The sequence below is a fragment of the Lytechinus pictus genome, chromosome 19 (genome assembly GCF_037042905.1).
Source record: "Lytechinus pictus isolate F3 Inbred chromosome 19, Lp3.0, whole genome shotgun sequence".
Classification (NCBI taxonomy): domain Eukaryota; kingdom Metazoa; phylum Echinodermata; class Echinoidea; order Temnopleuroida; family Toxopneustidae; genus Lytechinus; species Lytechinus pictus.
In genome coordinates, this window is record NC_087263.1 from 14,512,773 (window position 1) to 14,537,568 (window position 24,796).

Below are 24,796 nucleotides of genomic sequence, written 5' to 3' on the forward strand. Positions count from 1 at the left end.
AAAAATACATAACAAATTGAAATATGGTGGAAACACCAAAAGCCACGGGGGCTTATCGAGGGTATTCCCATACGATTAAAATACAACTTAAACATATTTTTATGAAGAGATGTCAAAGCCAAGATAGAAAGAGAAAGAGTGAGGAGAAAAGACTGTAAAGGAAATGAAAATGAGATTGCATAGTAAACAGGAGAGATTGACACTAGACTGTAGCATGTTTCTACAAAAATCTATTATCATTTTGCAGTATATAGTATTTATATTTTCTTTTAAATGATGACAAAGTAGGACATAATTGTAGCTCAAGTGGGATACTGTTCCAGCATTTAGTACCCATGAATATAATAGTGGTTCTTGAGAACTTCAATTTCTATAAAGGTAAACGTATATCCCCCTTGGCCCTAGTACTGTATGAATGAATTGCACTATTTTGGGTAAACAAATTGTTGAAAATTGACGGTAATAAACCTTTAAAATAGGAATACATGAACATTGCTAATTGCAATTTATTAAGCTGAAAAATTGTTAAAACATTTAAATTCTTAAATTCTTATTTAAATTCTCAGATATGTCTCTGGACTTTGAACTACTACATGTACATGTAGGTCTGGGGTTCAAATCTCACTATAGGCGGCATAGCATATTTATCTACTTGTACATGTACAGCCACTCTCCACCACGTTGTACACAAGTGTATGCACCGTAGGAAAGAATTCCTTGACTGCTTGAGCACCCAATCAGTGTCTCTAGCTGTGCCAGGGTAATAGAATGCAGTATTAAGAAACATTGTAAAGCACTATTAAAATGCTTTATTTATCATTAATTCACACAGCATCAAATATGAAGACATCAGTAAGGTTTCCTACCACCAGAATCACTTCTCGGTCCACTACTACCGATCGTCGGGAGGCACCGGAGTCGAAGACGTCCTGACGGCGCTCAAGTTTCGCCTCGGCTCCCGGAAGATCGCCCAAGCCCTGTTCAGAGCGTTCACAGAATCGCATACCTTCTTTAGGGTGAGTGTGAGGGACAAAATACGGAAATCAATGAATTTGAGATTGACCAAGATCTTGTTTTATTTGTAATTTTTAGAGGGATCATCTGGTTCAGTGAGAGATATATTGCCACTTGGTCCACACACACTTGGTCTACTTTCCATTAGGTCTAATCCTAGTTAGTCTATAAGCCATTGGGTAAATTCAGTTGAATGAATTGCCACTTGGTCTACTTTCCATTTGGTCTCATCCCACATGGTCTAATCCTAGTTCATCTACTAGCCATTTGGTAAATTCAGTTGAATAAATTGCCACTTGGGCTACACCCACTTTGTCTACTTTCCATTTGGTCTCATCCCACATGGTCTAATCCTAGTTCATCTACTAGCCATTTTGTAAATTCAATTGAATTAATTGCCACTTGGGCTACACCCACTTTGTCTACTTTCCATTTGGTCTCATCCCACATGGTCTAATCCTAGTTTGTCCACTAGCCATTTGGTAAATTCAATTTGAATAAATTGCCACTTGGGCTACACCCACTTTGTCTACTTTCCATTTGGTCTCATCCCACATGGTCTAATCCTAGTTTGTCTCCTAGCCATTTGGTAAATTCAAATGAATTAATTGCCACTTGGGCCACACCCACTTTGTCTACTTTCCATTTGGTCTCATCCCACATGGTTTAATCCTAGTTTGTCTACTAGCCATTTGGTAAATTCAGTTGAATTAATTGCCACTTGGTCCACACCCACTTTGTCTACTTTCCATTTGGTCTCATCCCACATGGTCTAATCCTAGTTTGTCTACTAGCCATTTGGTAAATTCAATTGAATTAATTGCCACTTGGGCTACAGCCACTTTGTCTACTTACCATTTGGTCTTATCCCACATGGTCTAATCCTAGTTTGTCTACTAGCCATTTGGTGAATTTAATTGAATTAATTGCCACTTGGGCTACCCCCACTTGGTCTACTTTCCATTTGGTCTCATCCCACATGGTCTAATCCTAGTTCGTCTTCAATCAGTTCATCTACAGTACTAAATCGTTTGGTCCGTTTGCTATGTAGCCTATCTACTATTTCGTCTCGTATAATAATACAAAATAATATTACATAGAATTTGTATAGCACACTTTCCATCTTAATTAGATGGTCAAGGCGCTTCAGAGCAAATTACAGAAATCTATCCAGCTGAATATAATAAATATGTCATAAGTAAAAAAGTCATTATTTTTTCATTAAATGCATCAAAGCTATTATCAAACAATACCATTTAAATCCATGCTCAAAAACTATAATTTTTATTTATACTGCAAAAAATTTAGATATACATGTAATGTATGCTGTACTTGTACAGAACAAGAGCAAAAATCACTTTAAAGACACAACTGTCAACTGTCGAAACACAATTTGTATAGCACACTTTCCATCTTAATTAGATGGTCAAGGCGCTTCAGAGCAAATTACAGAAATTGAGAAAAAAAAGTACATAGCAAGTTTGAACTATACAAGGATAGCCTTTGTTTCACTTTATCTAACACCATATATGGCTAGATGAACTGTTTATGAACCAAATTTTAACTTGACAAAGTCAAATATAAAGTGGACAAAATGGTAAATGGACCAACTGAGCATTAGAATATTAAACTGAGACTTGGATTAGGTGGGTATTAGACTGTTTGAAGTGTAGACCAAACAGCAATTAGAATAACTTGATATTAGACCAAATGGGTTTATCCAATGTGGTATTACAATACATTGAACTTTTATGGAATGAGACAAACTGCTTGCACACCAAATGAATCCCTAGAGTGACACCCAATGCACACAAACCATTGTGTTGACAACATCTCCCATGGCAACATCAGTGTACCCTTGAAACTGTAGCCAAATTTCAGTAATCAGCTTGGCTTGCATTTTCTGTTTTTCACAGGCCTGTGCTCTGTGATTAGCAATCAGGATAATTGAAGGCAGTTGTGTCTTTAAAGTGATTTTTGCTCTTGTACAGCATACACTACATGTATATTTACATTTTTGCATTATGAATAATAAAAGTGTTTGGTCATGGATTTTGATGGTATTGCTGTATAAAAACTTGGATGCAATAATGAAAAAATAATGCCTTTTTTATTTGTGTCTTTTTTTTTTTACATTCAGCTGGATAGATTAGGCCTACATGTATATAGAGAACTGGGATTATAATGAAGGTTTCAACATCAATGAATATTCAAGATTTGTACTAAATTAATAAAATGGTACAATTTGCATAATATTGCATTATATTAAGGGAAAAACTGAGTTATTGCATGTTTACATACATGTACATTTATGTACTTTTTAAAGTGCAGAACATTATATACATGTATGAAGAACAGCAAAATTATAATTTTGGCAATGGTAATATTGAGGGTAAATATCAAGTATCACACAAAGAATTTTTTTATCGTGAACTCATTCTAGGAGGAATAAACATGTACATGTATGTGGCAACATAACGGAACAAAATTTTCCACTTAATGTACCATTCAGTATGCATCCGCTTTACAAGTTAAAGGGATGGTCCGGGCTGAAAATATTTATATCTTAATACATAGAGTAGAATTCACTGAGCAAAATGCCGAAAATTTCATCAAAATCGTATAACAAATAATATTAAAGTTATTGAAGTTTAAAATTTAGCCAAATTTTGTGAAAACAGTCGTCATGAATATTCATTAGTTGGGCTGATGATGTCACATCCCCACTTTCCGTTTTCTTATGTTATTACACAAAATCATAATTTTGTCATTATTTCATACTTGTGTGAATAATATGTCTCCCTTATAATGAAATAAGTTGCAGCAATAAATATCTAATGCACTAAATCAGTTGTCAATCCAATTTTTTAGTTATTGGAGGGAAAAAATTGAATAAACCTAATTTCATATAATAAAATACAAAAGAACAAGTGGAGATGTGACATCATCAGTCCACCTAATGAATATTCATGATGACTGCTATCACAAAATATTGCTAAACTTTAAAATTCAATAACTTTGTTATTTGTTATCCGATTTTGATGAAATTTTCAGCATTTTGCTCAGTGAATTCTACTCTATTTATTAAGCTATAAACACTTTCAGCCCGGACCATCCCTTTAATGGTATGAGTACATCTTTATGATCAACCATTAAGCCTAATTAGCGGGGAAGAGTATCATTGACTGATGTAAAAATTCAATTAGCAACATGCCACTGTTTTGGTACACAGTATTCATTGGAGGTGTGTGAATAGGATATTAGGTGTGAAATTAGGCGACAACAGATGTTCCTGAATGTGTTCGAATGTTTGCTAGCTCACTTGCTTGGCACTATGGAAGTTGGACTTCAGAATATATATGTTGCAAATTGTATTTTAGGTATTCAAAGGAATTTTAAAAGGTGATGATGTTGATGATGATGATGGCGTGATAATGATTTTGATGATGGTAATGATGATGATGAAGATGATGGTGATGATGATGATGGTTGTGTTGATGATGATCATGATGATGAAGGTGATGATGATGGTGACGATTATGGTGATGATGATGATGATGATGGTGATGATTATGGTGATGATGATGGCGATAATTAATAATGGTGGTGTTGATGACAACGATGATGGTGATGAATGTTGTGTTGATCATGACGATGAAGATGATGATGATGGTGCTGGTGATAATGAGTGATGATGATGAAGATAATGATGATGATGATGATGGTGATGATGTTGATGATGATTGATGATAATGATGAAGATGATGATATGTTGATGATAACAATGATGATGAAGATGATGGTGGTGGTGGTGATGGTGGTGGTGATGATGATGATGATGGCAATGATGATGAGGAGGAGGAAGTTGATAATGGTGATGATGATGATGATGAACAGCATTTGCATCACCCCATTAATCTGTGGGAAAAAACATTCAAAGGTGCCAACTCGCACTGTTGCCAGGAAAGATGAGCCAGTCTTTTAATGTCATTCAGGTTTGATTTTTTTCAAGGTTTTTGTCTCGCCTGCATAGCAGAGCGAGACTATAGGCTCAGCTTTTCCGACGGCGGCGGCGGCTGCGGCATCAACATCAAATCTTAACCTAAGGTTAAGTTTTTGAAATGACATCATAACTTAGAAAGTATACGGACCTAGTTCATGAAACTTGGCCATAAGGATAATCAAGTATTACTGAACATCCTACCTGAGTTTCAGGTCACATGACCAAGGTCAAAGGTCATTTAGGGTCAATGAACTTAGACCATGTTGGGAGAATTATTTTCAAAATCTTAACCGAAGGTTAAGTTTTTGAAATGACATCATAACTTAGAAAGTATATGGACCTAGTTCATGAAAATTGGGCATAAGGTTAATCAAGTATTAGTGAACATCCTGCTTGAGTTTCAGGTCACGTGACCAAGGTCAAAGGTCATTTAGGGTCAATGAACTTTGGTCAAGTTGGGGGTATTTGTTGAATTACTATCATAACTTTAAAAATTTATGGATCTAGTTCATGAAACTTGGACATAAGATTAATCAAGTATGAGTGAACATCCTGCCTGAGTTTCAGGTCACATGACCAAGGTCAAAGGCATTTAGGGTCAATGAACTTTGGCCAAGTTGGGGGTATTTGTTGAATTACCATCATAACTTTGAAAATTTATGGATTTAGTTCATGAAACTTGGACATTAGGTTAATCAAGTACCACTGAATATCCTGTGCGAGTTTCAGGTCACATGACCATGGTCAATGGTCATTTAAGGTCAATGAACTTTGGCCGTGTTGGGGGTACATGTATTTGTTAAATTACCATCCTAACTCTGAAAGTTTATGGATCTAGTTCATAAAACTTGGACATAAAAGTAATCAAGTATCACTGTACATCCTGTACGAGTTTCAGGTCACATGACCATGGTCAAAGGTCATTAAAGGTCAATGAACTTTGGCCATGTTGGGGGTATTTGTTGAATTACCATCCTAACTCGGAAAGTTTATAGATCTATCTAGTTCATAAAACTTGGGATATAAGAGTAATCAAGTATCACTGAACATCCCCTGTGAGTTTCAGGTCACAAAACCAAGGTCAAAGGTCAGTTAAGGTCAATAAACTTAGGCCCTGTTGGGGTAATTGTTGAATTGCCATCGAGTTTCAGGTCACATGACCATGGTCAATGGTCATTTAAGGTCAATGAACTTTGGCCGTGTTGGGGGTACATGTATTTGTTAAATTACCATCCTAACTCTGAAAGTTTATGGATCTAGTTCATAAAACTTGGACATAAAAGTAATCAAGTATCACTGTACATCCTGTACGAGTTTCAGGTCACATGACCATGGTCAAAGGTCATTAAAGGTCAATGAACTTTGGCCATGTTGGGGGTATTTGTTGAATTACCATCCTAACTCGGAAAGTTTATAGATCTATCTAGTTCATAAAACTTGGGATATAAGAGTAATCAAGTATCACTGAACATCCCCTGTGAGTTTCAGGTCACAAAACCAAGGTCAAAGGTCAGTTAAGGTCAATAAACTTAGGCCCTGTTGGGGTAATTGTTGAATTGCCATCATAACTTTGAAAGTTTATGTATAGAGTGAATGAAATGTGGACATGGGTGTAGTTGACAAGTCTTAAGTCACCGTTCAAATGTCATTTATGGTCAATGAACGTGGTATTATGTCATTATATGAATGGTGTTTTTGTGAATGATTCTTTTATTGTAGTTTTCAAAGTTAGCACTGCTGCTATATTAAATCGCGTAATGCAGGCGAGACTGCCAGAGGCGTTCCACTTGTTACAATTATGAACTTGGATTAGTAGATAATTCTGAAGACTGGAGGAAATGGAGCAAAGGCTCTATCCTAGTACATTTTTTAAGTGTTTGAAATCCACTGTGCTATAATGTACAAATATACCAGGCTTAGAGTATAAAGTATAGCGGGAATTATTCATCTGAGGTTGGACTGGCATTACTATTTTTTTCCTGAGGGGCGAAGCCCCCATGGGGAAAATAGTAATTTTGCCAGTACAACCGAGGATAAATAATTCCTTCTACACTTTCGAAATAAAGGCCTGGTATATTTGTTTTATATCCTACTTTAATAAGTTATAGAAATAGATCTTGATAATCTAGTTCTTGTACTCTTAGTTCATCCTTTTTTTAATCTGAATCAAACCAGCTGCGCTGACTGACCTATTTTTCCTGAAGCTAAGCGCTTCAGGTGGGCGTTTCATTTTCGACATCATCGCAAAATAGTGAGAATATGTTTGATCACATGATGCTATATAAACCAATCAGCATACAGGTCACAGGATTTAATTTATGTAGGATATAATACTTGATATACACATACATGTAGATACATGTACGGTGTAATGCCTTTTCCATTGTTCTTGTAATCAAGAGGCCTGCAAATGTACAGTATTGTAAATTATACCTCACCCACATTACCTCTACGGCAGCCATACGACGAGTAAAAAACAACCGTTTTATTCATTTTTATTCAAACCACCTACATGTATATGTAGCTGACCAGCAAAAGTTAAAACGGCTGTTTTCGACTCGCGGTATGGACGCCGTAGGGGAAACGTGACTGAGGTATTAGTACCCCCCCCCCCCTCCATCCCTAGGTGTGCTGAGAATTTTTGCATTCATGTATTGGATCATCACACCATTAAATTCCCTTAGCAAGAGATGGGTGGTGAGAGAACTGCTCTCATGTACTGATGTTTGTACATGTAATGCTACAATGACTATGAGCTGGATTATTGATTTTGTTTAATGCTACGGTACCAGGCACATAATAGCCACAATATCAATAGTCGCATTAGGGGATTAGCGCACTGCTTTGATAAAGATGTCCATTTAGAAGAGAACAATGTATTTCCTGTTCTTTCAGCTTTTCATACCACCCCACCATGATAGGTATACTGGTCAGTAGACTATGTTTTGTTGAGTACAGTGTAAATCAGGTTGTGCATTTTGAATATTGTACATGTACACATGTACACACTGAAATTGAATACCCTGTGATATGTTGTCCCCCCACCTCTTGCCACCCTGTAATAGTGAGCATTTATTTTAGTTGAGGGAGAGTGAAAATTCTCTCATTTCTTTCAATAATATATACATGTAAAAAACATACAAATATCATACATGTGAACATAAATATACAAATATAATCATGAAACATAAGATGAGATTTAAAAAAAATTATGAAAGAAAAAGGTGTCCCAAAAAGCCTCAACGGCTTGAAAAAAGGGAAACCAAGAATAAAACATAAGAATGATAATAGAAAATGATTCACAAATAGAACAGAGTACTGGAATGTGTCGCCACAGTAACAGTAACATTAACCATTATAATTATCATACACAGAGCTGGATACATATAAAGAAAGGTAAAAGACTAGAGTTTGATTGCGATGATCGGCGGGCACGTCGTCAGTACTTTCTTTCAAGCCAAAACACTGACGACATGCCAGCCGGTCACTAAGCCTAAGGGAACCATTAACCCTATCTAGGCCGGGGTGTTTTGGGAGTTCATATAGCCGGGGGGGGGGGGGGGGGCCTCCCAGGCCCCCTTGAGATCTCGGCAGTCGACCACGCGATCGCGCCGAAAATTGGCACGCAGGTTGTCCTGGACACAATCTACAAAATTATATAGTAATTAATTTCATGCAAATTAAAGAAAATAAAGAAAAAAAAAAAATGAGAAAATGAGGCTGCATTTGATAACGTGAATTCATGCAAGCAACGGATCTGACAGAGGTTAAGAAAAAAAGAAATTGCTGTTGCGATGCCACATTCTGGCCCTCTAAAATTGGGAGCGGAAAATTGTTTTATTAATGATTGTTTCATTTTAATTGAATTATGTTAATACCCCTTTTCTTTGCTTTTCTTTTTTGTGAGAGAAATATTGACATAGGAGTGATGTCCCCCCCTTTTAAAAAAATCTCTGCCCCCCCCCCCCCCCATTCAGATGTCCTGTAAAATCTATCACATTTTGGCGCTCTGGAATTTCATACCTGCAGAAGTCTGTTGAATGTACATGCACATTATGCAATTAAGAATTGTCCATTCTGAACATGTATTTGTGACAAATTTTCCATGTGCTTTTTTGTGTGTGTGGAAAATAACGACCCTGTGGTCATGATTAGTCTGCAGGCACAGACTCATGTTTGACACTTAAACCAATTAAAGAGGTCTAGAGTGAAGACTAGACTCCAAAGACTCTGTCTGTGTCAAATGAGACTCTAGTCTCACTAATTCAGACTCTGCTTTATGGACTATGCAAATTGCAAAAGCCAAGGGTCTGTGCCTGCAGACTAGGTCATGATTGCAGGTCTGTGGAATTTTCATCTTTGTGTGTCATTTATGGCCAATTGCATGATGACAGCTGTATTTTAATAGTTAATAAATACTTGCATTGAGATTAAATCGTTATATTCTCTTTCTCTACAATGCGAGTGTAGAGCGGGTGGTGAGACAGCATCGTTCACACACATGGTTCGGCTTGTTCCTGGTCCTAATTACACCTTTAATCTCTCTTTCTCCTTTACAGTGTGAGAGTGTAGAGCGGTTGATGAGACAGCAGCATTTACACACATGGTTCGGTTCGTTCCTGGTCCTAATTAAACCTTTAATCTCTCTTTCTCCTTTACAGTGTGAGAGCGTAGAGCGGGTGGTAAGGCAGCAACATTCACACACAGGGTTTGGTTCCTTTCTGGTCCTGATGAAACCGGATACCTCGAGAGGCAAGGTGTTCAGGTTTGATGTCGGGCACACCAGACGCCAGGCCTACGACAGCGCCTGGAGGAAACTACACCCTGGCCACAGTCCCACGCAAGACGTAAGAACTAAGAGAATTTGTTACGGTCCGTTGATATTTATTCACTGTAGATTCCCCCTCCTCAAAAAATTGCATTCGGATTCTAAGAAAAAAGAAGAGTTTCAATATTGGCCACACCAGATGCTAAGCCTATGACAGCCCTGGAGGAAATTACACCCAGGCCATAGTCCCATGCAAGATGTAAGAACTTAAGAAAATTCATTATGATCCATTGATATTCATTCACTGTAGGTCTTCCCCCCCCCCCCCACCTCAAAAAAAAATTCCATTCGGATTCTGAGAGTAAAGAAGAGGTTTAATGTTGGGCACACCAGATGCTAAACCAACGACAGCGCTTGGCGGAAATTCCACCAGCCAAAGTCCCACACAAGATGTAAGAACTACATGTAAGAGAATTTGTTAATATGTATTCACTGTAATTCCTCTCTCCCTTCTTCAGAACTTATTGTTTCATGAGAAATTGACGTCATCAAAAAAGTACTCTTATGCAGGTATGCCTTACAGTTTTTCCTAAAGGTGGTCACTGATGTCTGGGTTTTCATAGTCTATTTATAACTTTTGGTTTTTACAGCAAAGATGGTCGTTCGACTTTGAAAACTACAGCGGCCAGCGGACCTGGCCCGTGTCGAGCACATTGAGAAGCACGCACTCCCAGGAGATTCTGTTGAGCCGACAGCCGACCGGTAGCCATCCACCCATCCAGATCCCGAAACCACCCAGCGCTGCCCAAGAAGACGATTCCAGTCCAGATTCTACTCCGGACGGCACTCTACCCCACAAGGTAAATTAATCGTTGATAAGATATATAATACAAGATATTTTGTGTTGTCTTCGCAAACATGATGATTACTGGTATAATTAGAGTTAGATAATAGACATGCATGAACAAAACAAAACAAATAAATTTCTCGGGTATGAATATATCAAACAGATATGATAAAACTTATACAAAAAGTTGAATCATCCCAAATACTTATCATAATTATTATTATTTTAATATTATTTTATTATTATTATCATTATTATTATTATAATTACTATTATTGTATGATTATTATTATTAAATGATTATTATAACAATGTAGGGTCTTTATATCTTGCACATATCCACATTCTGTGGCTAAGCTTGGCTACTAATTCCAGTGTTCACAGCTTTTTGAGGAATTCCTTCCTGCCTGTACCCATGTACCTCACCGAGTTCAAGTGCAGCACCGTGTGGTGGATAGTTTTCTTGATGAGGAAAAACAAAAAATGCTCTGACTTGGATTTGAACCCACGAACCTTTAAATGAAAAGCAAGACCTCTAGACCCTGCCTGGATGAGGATGCAATTTATTTGAAGATGTTATGATTTTTATATGTATATTGATTCATTTTTTGTGTTTTAGATATGATGTAAATTTCACTCAATTCAACTTTGGGCTGCCATGTGATTTCTAATAAATACCTTTTCAAATTCAAATTCAAATCAAATCTCTTAAAGCAGATACGAACCAACAGCGCCATCTCGAGTCCTCAACTACTCATACCTGGCCAGTTTCCTGACCCATAATGCTAGTGTAGTCTAGTAATATAGACCCACTTGAAAGATGACATGCCCAATTAACTACTCAATACATTTATACCGGAATAATTATGTTATCAATTAGCAAAACAATTACCTTTCCTCTCAAAACATTTTAGTTTCTCTATATACAAATACAATTATAGGTCAATTTATTCTCTGTAGTATTAGTAGATATCTAAAAACGTATATTTTAAGACTATGTATTAATAACACACAGTCAATGAGAGACCACACACAGTTCACTCCCCCTTTAAAGGGTTGTGAGTTTGATGTTGATGAAATGCCCGACCCCTGGTCTAGACATGGCTGTAATTTTGTCATGTGTCTTTAACCACAGGCCAGTAGGCGGGACGGAGGGAGCCCCATGAGCGACGGCAAAGCGGAAGTGGAGATGGTCGAGAAACTCCAAGACCAACTCTCGAACCTCCAGGAATCAAGACTTTGTCAGGTACGGTCTCGGTCAAGGCGCAAGAAAGATACAGTCACTCGAATCTCTCGACGGTTCAGGAACAGCATCCTAAAATTCTTCTAGAGATACGATTCATGTGTAGCAACAGGAATTAACACGAAACTGAGATAGAATATTGTTACATATCCCCGTAAAAGAAAGCACTTAATCTGATTAAAACTCTTAGACATATTTCATGTTGGAACAAATGCAAGATTAGTCTCTCCCCAACATCACAATGATGTTACCCATTGATGTGGTCAATTTTTCCTTTCCAAAATTCATAACTTTCCTATAGTTTGTCCGATTTAGTTTAAGCTATCTCCTATCTGCTTGTCATGAGTTTAATTTTTTTTTCAAACAACTGTCCACTTGGGAGGATCCCCCTTTAAGAATATTTTTATATACTACATGTAAATAACTTGAGTTTGAAGTAAATTTATTTCTAGGTGACAAAATACTAAATAACTTGAGTTTGAAGTAAATTTATTTCTAGGTGACAAAATACTTGACAAAGTAGAATATTCAAAGCACCATCCCTTCCACTAACAAAAAACTTTCCGACTTGTTTATATTCTTGTAGTTCCTACAGCCAATGTGGGGCAGAAATTGCTTTTAAAAGCACCAAAATCATCTATAAACTGTGAAGGTACACTTCATGGAATGAGCACAGTGTATATAGGTTTCCAAGATAGATTTAAGCCCTTTTCCTCCACTCTCTCTGATTAACTCATTATTTCATTAACCAGTTATTACTATCTTTTGTGATCATATAAGTCTTGCATATAAAGTACACATGCTTTTGCGAAAAGCTTGACTATGGAAAGCTAAATGGTATCCTCAAATTTTTCAAATCGAATCAATTTGAATTTTGCAGGTAAATTGATTTTATTTCTTCTGAATCTAGTACCCTCCACAGTATGCCATGTTATTGAAAAATCAGATGTTTACAATTTGTTTGCATTTTAAATCCTTGTTAATGGTCATTATAAAAATTCAAAACAACTAGCTGCTACCCACTTGGCTTTTCATAATCAACTTATTCATAAAAATATTCTGTACTTATTATGCAGACTTTAATAACAAAATTACCTATTTTATTTTGCACGAACCTTTCATCTTATGATTTCTCCCCGTTTTCTCTCCTTTCTTCCGCTCTGCTGCCCTCGTAGGTTTGCCTAGATAAGGAGATGACCACTGTGTTCTGTCCGTGCGGTCACATGTTCTGTTGCGAGACGTGCTCGAAAGAATGCAACCGCTGCCCGGTGTGCCGAGCCGAGGTTATCTATGTTCAGAGAGTCTTCTTCTCCTGAAGCCAGATCATTGCCTTTTATTATTTTACCTCGGGGTTCCGCTTTTCAGACGAATCCTGGAATCCCGACATTTCATCATATTGTGTTGAATTCCAGCGATCACAAATGGGTCCAGATTGAAAAGTTAAAATTTGAGAATATCTCAAATAAGTATGGAGTCTTCACCCCCCTGAAGCCATATTACAGCCTCTATCAATGTATGTCGTGGTTTTACTTTTCAGACGAATCTTGTAATCCTGAAATTGTGTCACATTATTTTGAATGCTAGCAACCACAAATGGAATAGTATTAAAAGTTGTTAATAATCAAATACAATGATATTTTCTGTTCAATTTGTACTGAAAATAAGTCTAAACCAATTTTCATTGGAGGATGTGTTGCCATTCCTGAATAAAGCTATAAATGCTATAAATCATTACATGTTTGAAATTGGCAACATCATGGAATCACCGACATCATTGTTCCAAAATGCCAATTTGCAACGTTTTGTTGGAATTCCACTTTTATCATTATGTTCGGGTTACTAATAATATTTCTCCTGCAATTATTTATTTTATGTCTATATTATACAAATATTAGGAGGAGGTTGGGTTTCCTTTTTTTAATACAAATATGAAAATCCATGATTGTGCTACATTTAGATTACTGTATATTTCTTTAGTTGGTGAGGAAGGATGGAATTTTTTTTTTGAAGGGGGGGGGGGGGTGATTTATTTATTCTAATAATGTTTGTCCATTAATTATAAAGTCACAAAAAGGTGAATTATGAAAGTTGTTACATGTTCATTATTTTCGACAGTGGCAGATCCAGTGCCAGAATCACGTTATTGTAGAGTATGTTTGCCACAAAGAAATTTCTTATGAAAAAATAATTTGTCATTCAATATTTGTGGGGATTTATGGGATACTTGATGATGTTACATGTATATGTTTATAGATACAAGTAACGTATTTGAAAGGACTAATATTTTCCTTTATTGTAGAATTTCATAATGCAAAGAGAAGACAATGAAAATATTGATAATATTTTGAAACTTTATGAAGTGAAGTGTCCTGTAGCTAATGCTTATTGAATCCATTTATTATTGCACTTCTTGTAGTCATTCGTTTGCTGAATGAATATTGTGTAATCACTCTTGCTGGGTGATCGTTAAATATTTCACGTTTCAAATGAAGTGGGAGTGATCCCTTTACTGAGTCAATAATGTCGGGTATTTTTGAAAGGCCCCGCACACCATGCAACTGAACATCGATCCGATTTTGGAAACAAATCACTTTTTGCCTATTTTCTAAAAATGTCAATGAAAAGTATCTTTTCATTTTATGTTTGAATTAACTGTTAGAATACTATTATAACATTTTTGGATGATTGCATGCCTTTATTTTGGAGTAAATCGTAGCCAATCGTACGACTGCTATGACGCCATTATGATTAGATATACCATCCGCTTTTATTTTTATAATGTTGGTAGCATTGTCACAGATTTGAATGTAAGTATTCATACGATCATTTTGAATGTCACACAGTAAGATGTTCCGACATTGGCATAAAATCTTACTACGTTTTATTCCAAAATCGGGTCCCAAATTTGGGTCGCTTAAATACCAATCGTATGGAGTGCGGAGGCCTTCAGTGATAACTTCTAGTATTGGAATACATGTGTAAATTAGCATTATGTATATTGTAAACAGAATTTGAATTAGAGCAATAATGTCTAATAATATATATATTTTTTGTTACCATTCTCATTGTTGCATACCTTCTATGCACTTATTAGAAAGAAGATCTATTTTTCGTAGCTCATTACTGAATCTATAACTATTGAAGTACCATTGTGTATATGTATGCACGATTTTTTATGATAATGGAATGTATCATTCATATCACACATGTCTAAGTTTTGATTGGATGTATGAATTGGTCCATCGCGTACAACCGGGAAGGCACTAATCTACATTTGCCACTCTCCACCCTGGTGTTCAATACGAACCCAATCGGATGTGAACACCAAAGTAGTTTTGCTTTATGATTGTACCATATGGAGAGACCAACATGGAGCGTTGTGGCCCAGTGGATTAGTCTTCTGACTTTGAAACAGAGGGTTGTGGGTTCGAATCCTAGCCATGGCGCAATTCCTTCAGCGAGAAATTTATCCACTTTGTGCTGCACTCAACCCAGGTGAGGTGAATGGGTACCCGGTAGGAAGAAATTCCTTGAATGCTTGAGCACCTAGGCAGCCCAGTTAAAGCCGGGGTAATAATAATAGCAGGGCTCACCAGGAGAACAGTTTTCCGAACTGAAGTGGGTTCCCTGGGTAAATATACCTATATTATTATTATTATTATATGACTACTCACTTGTTAAAAATGTGAAAATTAATCATGTTATTTGAATTTGGCACTCTCCACCCAGGTGTTAAATGTCACCTGATAGGAAGTGAATGTCAATTTAGTCTTGCTATACTACCGGTATTAATATTTCAAGCACTGTTCATTGGCTCATGTTTTCCCTAGGATATCATGTGCAAACAAGCCAGAATCAGATTATAAATTTGAAAATTGATTGTGTTATTTGAAATTGCCACTCTCAATCTAGGTGTTAAATGTGAACCTATTATGATATGAACGCCAAGGTAGTTTTGCATTATTAAAGGAGAATGAAACCCTTGAAACCAGCTGAATCCATATCAAAGAGAAAAATCAAAGAAACATATTGTTGAAAGTTTGAGGAAGATTGAATGAATAATAAGAAAGTTATGAGCATTTGAATATTGAGATCACTAATGCCATGTAGATCCTCCCATTGGCAATGCGACCAAGATCTGTGATGTCACACACGTACAACTCCCTCATTACTTTAGTACTTATTTCACTTATATTCTCACTTTTATAGAGTCTATCACAAGGTTAGGTGTTCTCTTTATGAGAGGACAAGTAAAGAGGTTTCACAACATTATATCATTGATGAATCGTTTGTCATATGATTAGAATGAGCAAAAAGAGATGTTTTGGGTATATTTTCAGTGTCCAAAAGGGGAGAGTTGTTCATCTGTGACATCATAGATCTTGGTCGCATTGCCAATGGGAGGATCTCCATAGCATTAGTGATTCCGACATTCAAATGCTCATAACTCTTCTATTGCTAGTCCTATTTTACTCAAACTTTTGTTGATCTTATTCTTTGATTTTTCTGCTTTCACATAAGCTAACTTGCTCCAAGAGTTTCATTCTCCTTTAAGCACCTTATGACTGCTCATTGGCTCATATGATCATTTGGAGATCATGTGACGGAAAGTAAGTTCCTTGGTGACGTCGCTGATTAATTTAACATTGTAAAAATTCAGGAGGTTATTTGAAATTGCTTCACGTCTGTGTTTCATATTTGTCACAATAATTTCTCTGTAACATTGAGCCCCTGTTAAATTTTTTTACCATCCACCCAATACCATGTATATGCCTTCAGTGTCATATTGTTCTTCCATTCATCTTAAATAAGCCTTCATATGCACTTCTCATGTCCATTACACATCTGTCCCATGGTTGTGTGTGTCTGTGACATACAATGTATGCGTCACATGCCTGTCACTTATCTGTTACATGCTTGTACATGTATCTGTCAATTTGTGCAGGATGTTATGTATACATGTATGTACGTACATGTCTATCCATATTGGTCCTGTGTGTATGTATGTCTGTCACATATCCATCACATGCCTGTCACATTTCTGTTACATTCTGGTCACGTATGTCAATATGTGTAGGTTTGTGACATGTCAGTGAAATGCAGGATATAGATGCAATGTATATATACTTTTACATACATGTACATGTGTCCATCTTAACCATGTGGTCATGTTCACTATGCCAGTGACATACATGTATCCGTCTCAAACCTATTGGATATCTTACATTCTTATATATATCTTATATATATGTACATAGGCCTGTGACATGTACATATAAGTGACATATTTGTTATGCAGTATGTAATGCACATGTATGGTCTATCCATAGTGGTTGTGTGGGTATGTGTGTATGTGACAAACGTGTCACATCCCTGTCACATTTCTGTTACATTCTTTTCATGTCTATCAATGCATGTACGTCTGTGACTTGTTAGTGACGTTTCATGCAAGATGTTAGGTACACCTGTATTCATACTATTCCTGTGACTATGTTATGGCTGTGACATATCCGTCACAGCCCTGTCACATTTCTGTTACATTCTTATTATATGTGTATTGTAGGTCTGTGACACGTTAGTGACATGTTTATTGTGCATGATGTTATGTGCATGTATATCTAATTCTATTACTCCTTATAGCTGTGTATGTCAATCACGTACCTAGAGTATATCACACGACTGTTACTTGGCCGTTACTTGTCTGTGACACATCAGCACATCTGCTTTGTGTAATTCAATTCATGTCCATGACATGTGCAAGTCCTGTCATACATGTGCATGTATACCCATCACATACGTCCAATCTTATGCACAACGCCTTTAATACACATGTGTACCTTCATAGTGTACAGATGCATATCAATGGCGCGATGTACATGTACGTTAAGCAGGGCCCCATCTTAAAAAGAGTTACGTTTGATCCAATCAATCGTAATTCTATGGAAATCCATCAGTGTCATAAGTTTTTTCTTCAGGAAATTTGCAAAATGTCCTTTGTAAACAAAGGAGAACACACCAAATTGTCAAGAAATCAATGAATTTATGAATACACATTATAAATATAATTTTTTTTTATCAAACATGCATTTCATATGTTGACGTTGCTGGCTTTCCATAGTTGCGATTGATCGGATCAATCGTAACTCTTTGTAAGACAGGCCCCAAGTACATGTATATGCACTTGCCTTTCTTTTCCCAGGAATAGCAATTCAATAGCTAGAGATTTTGTTACTGCTATGTATATATATATGAATCAGATTACCTGATTTGTTGTAAGGATAAATTAATGAAGAAATGTTCAATTCAAATTCAATTAGATTCAATTCAATTCAATGTATTCAAAGTATTTGATTAATTAACAGAAAGAATGATTCTTAGTTTGAAAAATGAATAAAGTGAATCTCTATGTTGGTGGTCACGCTCAGGCTTACATGTAGTTAAGGTTTTTTTTTCTGATGTCATTTTGTGAAAATTTATTACAGGGTAAGATAATTGGCTATAATTTTGCCTGTAGGGAAAAATACTTAACTACAAGTTTACTGTAATAGTCCTGCGTATGTAAAATGTATGCATTCATGTAGAAAATTTGGGATCACTTTAGCCAATTGCACAAGGTACAAGAGTGTATGATTTACAGTTTTAATTATTCTATTGAAATGAGCACAGTAGAATAGCGTGTAACAGGTATAAATTCTTTTCCACTAATTAGTGATTTATAAATTATGGTCAAAACTTCAGCACAAATGAAAACAAACATGTGCACAAAAAATGCTATTTTCAATCTATCATCATTAAAAATTATTATAAATCATAGTAGCAATTTAGCTGACCTGATGCCTTTATCATGGATACAGATTGTCATGGTATTTTTTTTGGTAGATGATGCGAATTGCTCATGTAATATTCATATATTTCTTCACTGCGGGTGTGCTATGGGTATAAGTAATACTTTGAGGAGAATACCTTTATAGAAGTGATTGTTAAATGTATAATGTACTCGAATGAAGAAATCTGCTTTTCTTTTTGTTGAGTGACAAATATTTTATACCAGATTGATTTGCATAAAACTGAATGCATTGTACAGAAGTGTAGAAAAAACGCCTACAAATTATATATTTTGTTTTAATATCTATATATAAAGTATTCTTTGTAATATATTATCAGCCATCTACATGTATTTGGATTTACTGCACCAGATGTATGTAAGATGCATGCACTGTTAATAAACAATATTGTCATATTCTTTCAATTTCCGTTGTGGTTTTGTGATATTTGATGTTCTATGGAGTATAATTTGAATAATGTTAAAGAAGTGTTAACAACAGAAGGACATAACTTTGGGGCAATTCCATAAAATATGAACGTCCGACCCTCTTTATGTGGGACCTTCATGAAATTTCTTTTCTCTCGATTTCTGGTTCTTATGACAGTCTGTAATGTTCTCAAAGGACCATGACTTGGTCAGTTTACGAAGTGAAGTAAAACTTGAGAAAAATGGGGGTCGGACGTACAAAAAGGTTGATTATTTTATGGAATTGCCCTTTGGCCATTTTTAGTAACACGTGCAGATTTAGGAATCATAACACCATAAAAGGGACAGAAAGTCACCAATCATTGGTATATACATGTAGAATCATAATGAATTTGTAAAAGGTTTATTTACTGGCCTTTCCCTTTACTCTATTCTCTCCTCTTGTTTGCCTCCCATGTCTCCTCTTCTCTTTCATTCCTTCTACCACCACATTTATCACATTCCATCCATGCTATAGTATTTCCATTCTCTTGTTTTTTGTCATCCATTCTCCCACCATCAATATCACCTCTTCCTCCTCACCCTCTTTCTTTCTGAGAATCTTCTCTTCCCCTCTCTCTCTGACTCTCCTCTGTGTCTCTCTTTCCCCCTCATCCTCTCTCTGTTTCTTCTCCTAACTCACTTTCTCTCTCCCCATCTCCTCTGTTGCTTTACATGTTTTTATTTCTTTCCATTCTTCTTCCCGCTCTCTCTCTCTGACTCTCCTCTTTGTCTCTCCCTCCCCGCTCTCTCTCTGACTCTCCTCTTCATCTCTCTTCCCCTCCCCTCATCCTCTGTCACTCTCTCTCCCTTTCCTCTCTTATCTCCCTCCATATCTCATCTTGAGCTCTGATTTATTTTTTAAAACTCGAATTTACAAAGGTGGTTTTAAAAACCCACGGTTGAGTCCATGGTTTATGCAGATTTCCTGTATAAATTACGCTTAATTTAGCGCATATCGGGTGCGTGTATAAAAAAAAATGTCCAATGCTGGTGCGCGCTTTTGTCACAGTGCGCCAAATTGACGCCTCTTGCCATGGTTATCCACGCTATTTTATTCATGAGTCCACTCTTCAAACAGTGGACTCATGAATAAAATAGCGTATCTAACCATGGTACATGTAAGAGGCGTCAATTTGGCGCACTGACAAAAGCGCGCACCAGCATTGGACATTTTTTAAACACACGCCCGATACGCGCTAAATTAAGCGTAATTTATACAGGAAATCTGCACAAACCATGGATTCAACCGTGGGTTTTCAAAACCACCTTTGTGAATTCGGTCCCAAATGACTGATCCAAGAGAGTATCTTTATTATCCCAAATAACCAATTTATTTCTTTAATATACAATTAACCTGTTTCAATCAAATTAAAGTTTATCCTTCTGAGCAAAAAAAAAAAGCCAACAATAAAATTAATAAAATATAAAAATAAGCATACATACAATGTTTCAATTAAGAACAGTCATACTGTGGTATTGGGAAACACTCGTCAATCTGTACCCGCGCACTTGTGTACAAAGTGAATGTGGGTGGGTGAAAATAAAGAATCGTGACTAATTTCAGCGCCGTTGTACAAAGTAAACGGTGGTTCCCAATATCATCATTAAGTCAGAAGAAAAACATACTAGTACAAAATATTCACCAATATTTGTGTTCTAAATAATAACGGAAGCTTTGGTTTACAATTTCAAACAATGCGTCGTTAAATGAAATGTCACCAAACATGTCAATTTCAAACTCTGCATAAGTACTCCTAATTCCTACCATACATGTAGCAACAACAAAAATTATGAAAATAATTGGAATCTTGTTTAACTCTTAATGTGCCATTCACTGTTATCAGCGAGTGCCATATTTTTCAGAGAGTCTATACTTAATCGTTTATTATAAAGAAAAAGGGAATCACTCCCGAGACAATAATGTTAAACCTCTTGACCATAAGCTGAACTGAACAATGGAATAACTCATGCATGCAATGCACTCCTCAAAATGCAATAGGCATAACAATAACAATAACCATTGCACGAAAATGCGTTCGTGGCACTCCAGTGGATGCACAGATATGTGTTCATGGCACGTTAAGGGTTAATATATGATCATACTCATACTAATTTTAGATACATAATACATAATTATTACAGTACATGTGTACATGTACATAAAAACTGTTCAGGATCATCTACAATTAAAAACCATTATTTTTTTACCTGAGTATGACGAAATTCGGCTAATATTTCTATTCTAATGACACCATCCTAGTACTGCTATATGGGCCAATTTTTTTTGTCACATTGAACGTCAGGACCAATTTTTTCTAAAACTACAAAAGTTAAATAATCATTCGAAAGAAAAGATATTAGGATTTCAAGAGGATTGAAAAGAGGTATTAACAGAAGTTAGTGAGAAATAAAAAGTAAGAGCAAAACACAATTTCCCCATGAAAGACAAGAGTGAGACGTAAAAAAATAATAATACAAATTTCAAATTCATGCATAGTTTAATCCCTTGCATGAATCAATACATGTGTAAAAAATAAGTGCAATGACAGCACCTACAATTTCATCCTTAGTTATAACTTTCTATTAAAAAATGTCCCCAAACCCCCCTCAAAACAACGAAGTTTGGTTCAGATTTATATGATGTGTGCGAGGGGGGGGGGGGGCTGGTGCAACTGTGAGCGATTTGTTGTCACAATTTGTATTGCTAAAAACATAAATACAGTGCATAGTACAATCTCTTTTTAGTATTAATGATATTTAAGGTACATGTACATGTACATATAACTTGTAAGGCAGCCAAATTGCAGATTTTCATTTTTATAAAAAGAAACAAAAAACACATTAAATCACTAGAATTCCAACACTGTTACAAGATGATGAAATGTTAACATTGGTTTAAAAGCTGAAACGACATTTGACCTCATCACATTGTTTATTTTATGGTATACATTTTAAATAAAACATCAACATTTATATACCCATCACCAATTTAGTTTACAGATAAAAAACAAAACAACAAAACAAAAAACAAAGATAATCTATAAAAATAGAGATAAATTGATTGTATATCACATTATATAATTGTAAACTGTAGTAATTCATATCTTATTTCAGTAACACGAAAGACACGCTATTTCATCCTCTGAGGTTGAAAGACTATATTGTACTTAGGAAAGTACATACATATATACCAAGCCTTCCTTTTCTTGAAATATACACAAATATAAACTATCCAAAAGACTGATTACATCACATAATAAAAAAATATAAAGTACAAATGGAATTAATGTTACCAATTATTATGGGTATACATACATATAATCATTCATTTCATGAATGATTGCATCTTATAATGTATTTAAACAGAGAATTGTATAAGGGGAAAGAGAGACAAGAAATGCAGTCTTTATGAGCAGGTGGTTTATATTAACAGATCCTTTTAATACATATTCAAACAGAGGATTGTATTGGGGGGGGGGGGGGAATGAGGAAGTCCTTCTATACAGGTGGTTGTTTACAGCAGGTTCAATTCAATTCAATTCAATTCAAATTTATTTTCATTCTTCAACATACTATAAATAAGTACAAGATAAATTGATTCAATTTTAACAAAAGCATGAACAAGATTCAACATTGAATAAATGATATACATATTCAATAAGTGATTCAAATATAGATTAACGTGCATGTCAATTTTAAATCAATATAATCAATATAATTAAATATAATTAAAATCAATATAAGTATATATCATGAGAAGAATGGAGGTTGACTGTACCAGATGATTTTACTGTCTTAGAAAAGTTGAATGGATCGAGGAGATTGGCCAAGTCTGTAGAAACCTGCTCACCTCATTGTTCTTGCCACTTGTTTACATCATCTGGTAAAAGAAAGGCCAAAAATTGCCGTTAGTTATCAACTGAATAATGAAAATAAATAAATAAACAAACAAATAAATAAATGAATGTATAAATAAATAAATAAATGAATGAACAAATAAATGAATAAATAAATAAATAAATAAATAAATGAATAAACAAATAAATAAACAAATGAATAAATAGATAAATAATAGATAAATAAGTGGCTCCATTCTCCCTTAATTTATTATAACAATAGTATACAGGGTGTTTCTAAAAAAAAGGTAACCAAAGTTCAAAAGTCTTGTGATTTCTATTCTACATAACTGAGTAATTCATCAACTTTAAGTTGACACCTCGCTTGCGTCACAAATTGGGTTTTGTGCGTGTACATTAACACCCAAAGCTTGGAAATAGCAGGTTTTGTACCCTTTTGCATTTTAAGGACCATATTAAACTCTGTGACCCGTGACATTTGTGTCGCAAGCAAGGTGTCAAATTAAAGTTGATGAGTTCCTCAGTTATGTAGAACAGAAATCACAAGAATAAATCATGTATTCTTAATATACATGTAGCTGGCCTTTGAACTTCAGTTGGCCTTTTTTAGAAACACCCAGTAAGAACCATAGTATTAAAGGTAGTATCAAATACAAGATTGTGACAATGCTTTTCAGACATATGCCCCAAGATACTGGAACAAGCTTCCAAGATATGTGCACCTCTCTCCATTTTTTAAAGTATTCAAGACTCAAAACTCTTATTTAATCAATAATCTTTACATTTATTTTTATCTCTTTAAGTTTCAACGCATTGTCTATTGCACTGTCAAACAATATATTTTCTGCAAGAGTGCTATATAAATGAACAAATTATTATTATCGTTATTAAAGTTAATTAAAGATATTAACTCACCCGTTGGATAAGAGTATTGATACAATGATGGATGAATATGTATTGTTTCTGAGGATAAAATAAAAAGGATGCAATTAAATAAACAAAAAATTAAGTGTGATAATATGTAGAAACATTGAATAAGCAGAGAAAGAATATAGAACTTTAGGTACCGGAATAAAATCAAAGCAACCTTCAGCTCTTTCATCAAGGGTACCGCTAAGTCTAGTGGGGGGGATGTTTCTTTGCCACAAACATCAAAGAGTAGATGAATTTTATACAATTTTATTACTATATTTTGTTGTACAGTTTTTGTAAACATCGATAATAATATAATTTTAAACATCATAATTTCACTGAATTTCCTTAAAGGGGAAGTTCACCCTGAAAAAAACTTTGTTGTAAAAATAGCAGAAAAAATAGTAAAAAATATTGGTGAAGGTTTGAGGAAAATCCGTCAAAGAATAAGAAAGTTATTAGAGTTCAAAGTTTTGGATTTGTGACGTCATAAACGAGCAGCTGCCCCATGTGTTACATGTATGTAATATAAAATGCATGAATTTCAAATTTTATATGGTTCCTGATGACTTAATTTTGTTTTCTATTCATGATCGGGTGTGAAATGATTTGTCTATTGATATACAAAAGATACAGTAAAAACCATTTCCAATTTTCTGAGAAAATGAAATTTCATTGATTTTTTACCATTCGCTATGTAGGAATGCTGCTCGCATATGACGTCACAAATCAAATAATTGAAATTCTAATAACTTTTTAATTATTTGATGAATTTTTCTCAAACCTTCGGCAATATTTTTTATTATTTTTACAATAAACTTTTTGTCAGGGTGAACTTCCCCTTTAAACATCCAGCTT

The 24,796-nt window shown here is 35.3% G+C and overlaps 2 protein-coding genes across 2 annotated transcripts in view; one reads left to right on the forward strand and one right to left on the reverse strand.

The window, feature by feature from the left end:
• The window catches only part of LOC129282800 (E3 ubiquitin-protein ligase MYLIP-like), a 28,435-nt gene extending 12,555 nt beyond the window's left edge, over positions 1-15,880 (forward strand). The window contains exons 5-9 of the mRNA XM_064114083.1: positions 833-1,016; positions 9,679-9,864; positions 10,436-10,645; positions 11,768-11,878; positions 13,051-15,880. Of these exons, the coding sequence (XP_063970153.1) occupies positions 833-1,016; positions 9,679-9,864; positions 10,436-10,645; positions 11,768-11,878; positions 13,051-13,191 (832 nt within the window). The 3' untranslated portion in view covers positions 13,192-15,880. The remainder of the gene's footprint in view (positions 1-832; positions 1,017-9,678; positions 9,865-10,435; positions 10,646-11,767; positions 11,879-13,050) is intronic.
• Positions 15,881-20,477: 4,597 nt separating this feature from the next.
• The window catches only part of LOC129283387 (uncharacterized), a 163,236-nt gene continuing 158,917 nt past the window's right edge, over positions 20,478-24,796 (reverse strand). The window contains exons 116-117 of the mRNA XM_064113673.1: positions 23,942-23,989; positions 20,478-23,049 (exon numbers count right to left, since the gene is read on the reverse strand). Coding sequence (XP_063969743.1) covers positions 23,041-23,049; positions 23,942-23,989 — 57 coding nt within the window. The 3' untranslated portion in view covers positions 20,478-23,040. The remainder of the gene's footprint in view (positions 23,050-23,941; positions 23,990-24,796) is intronic.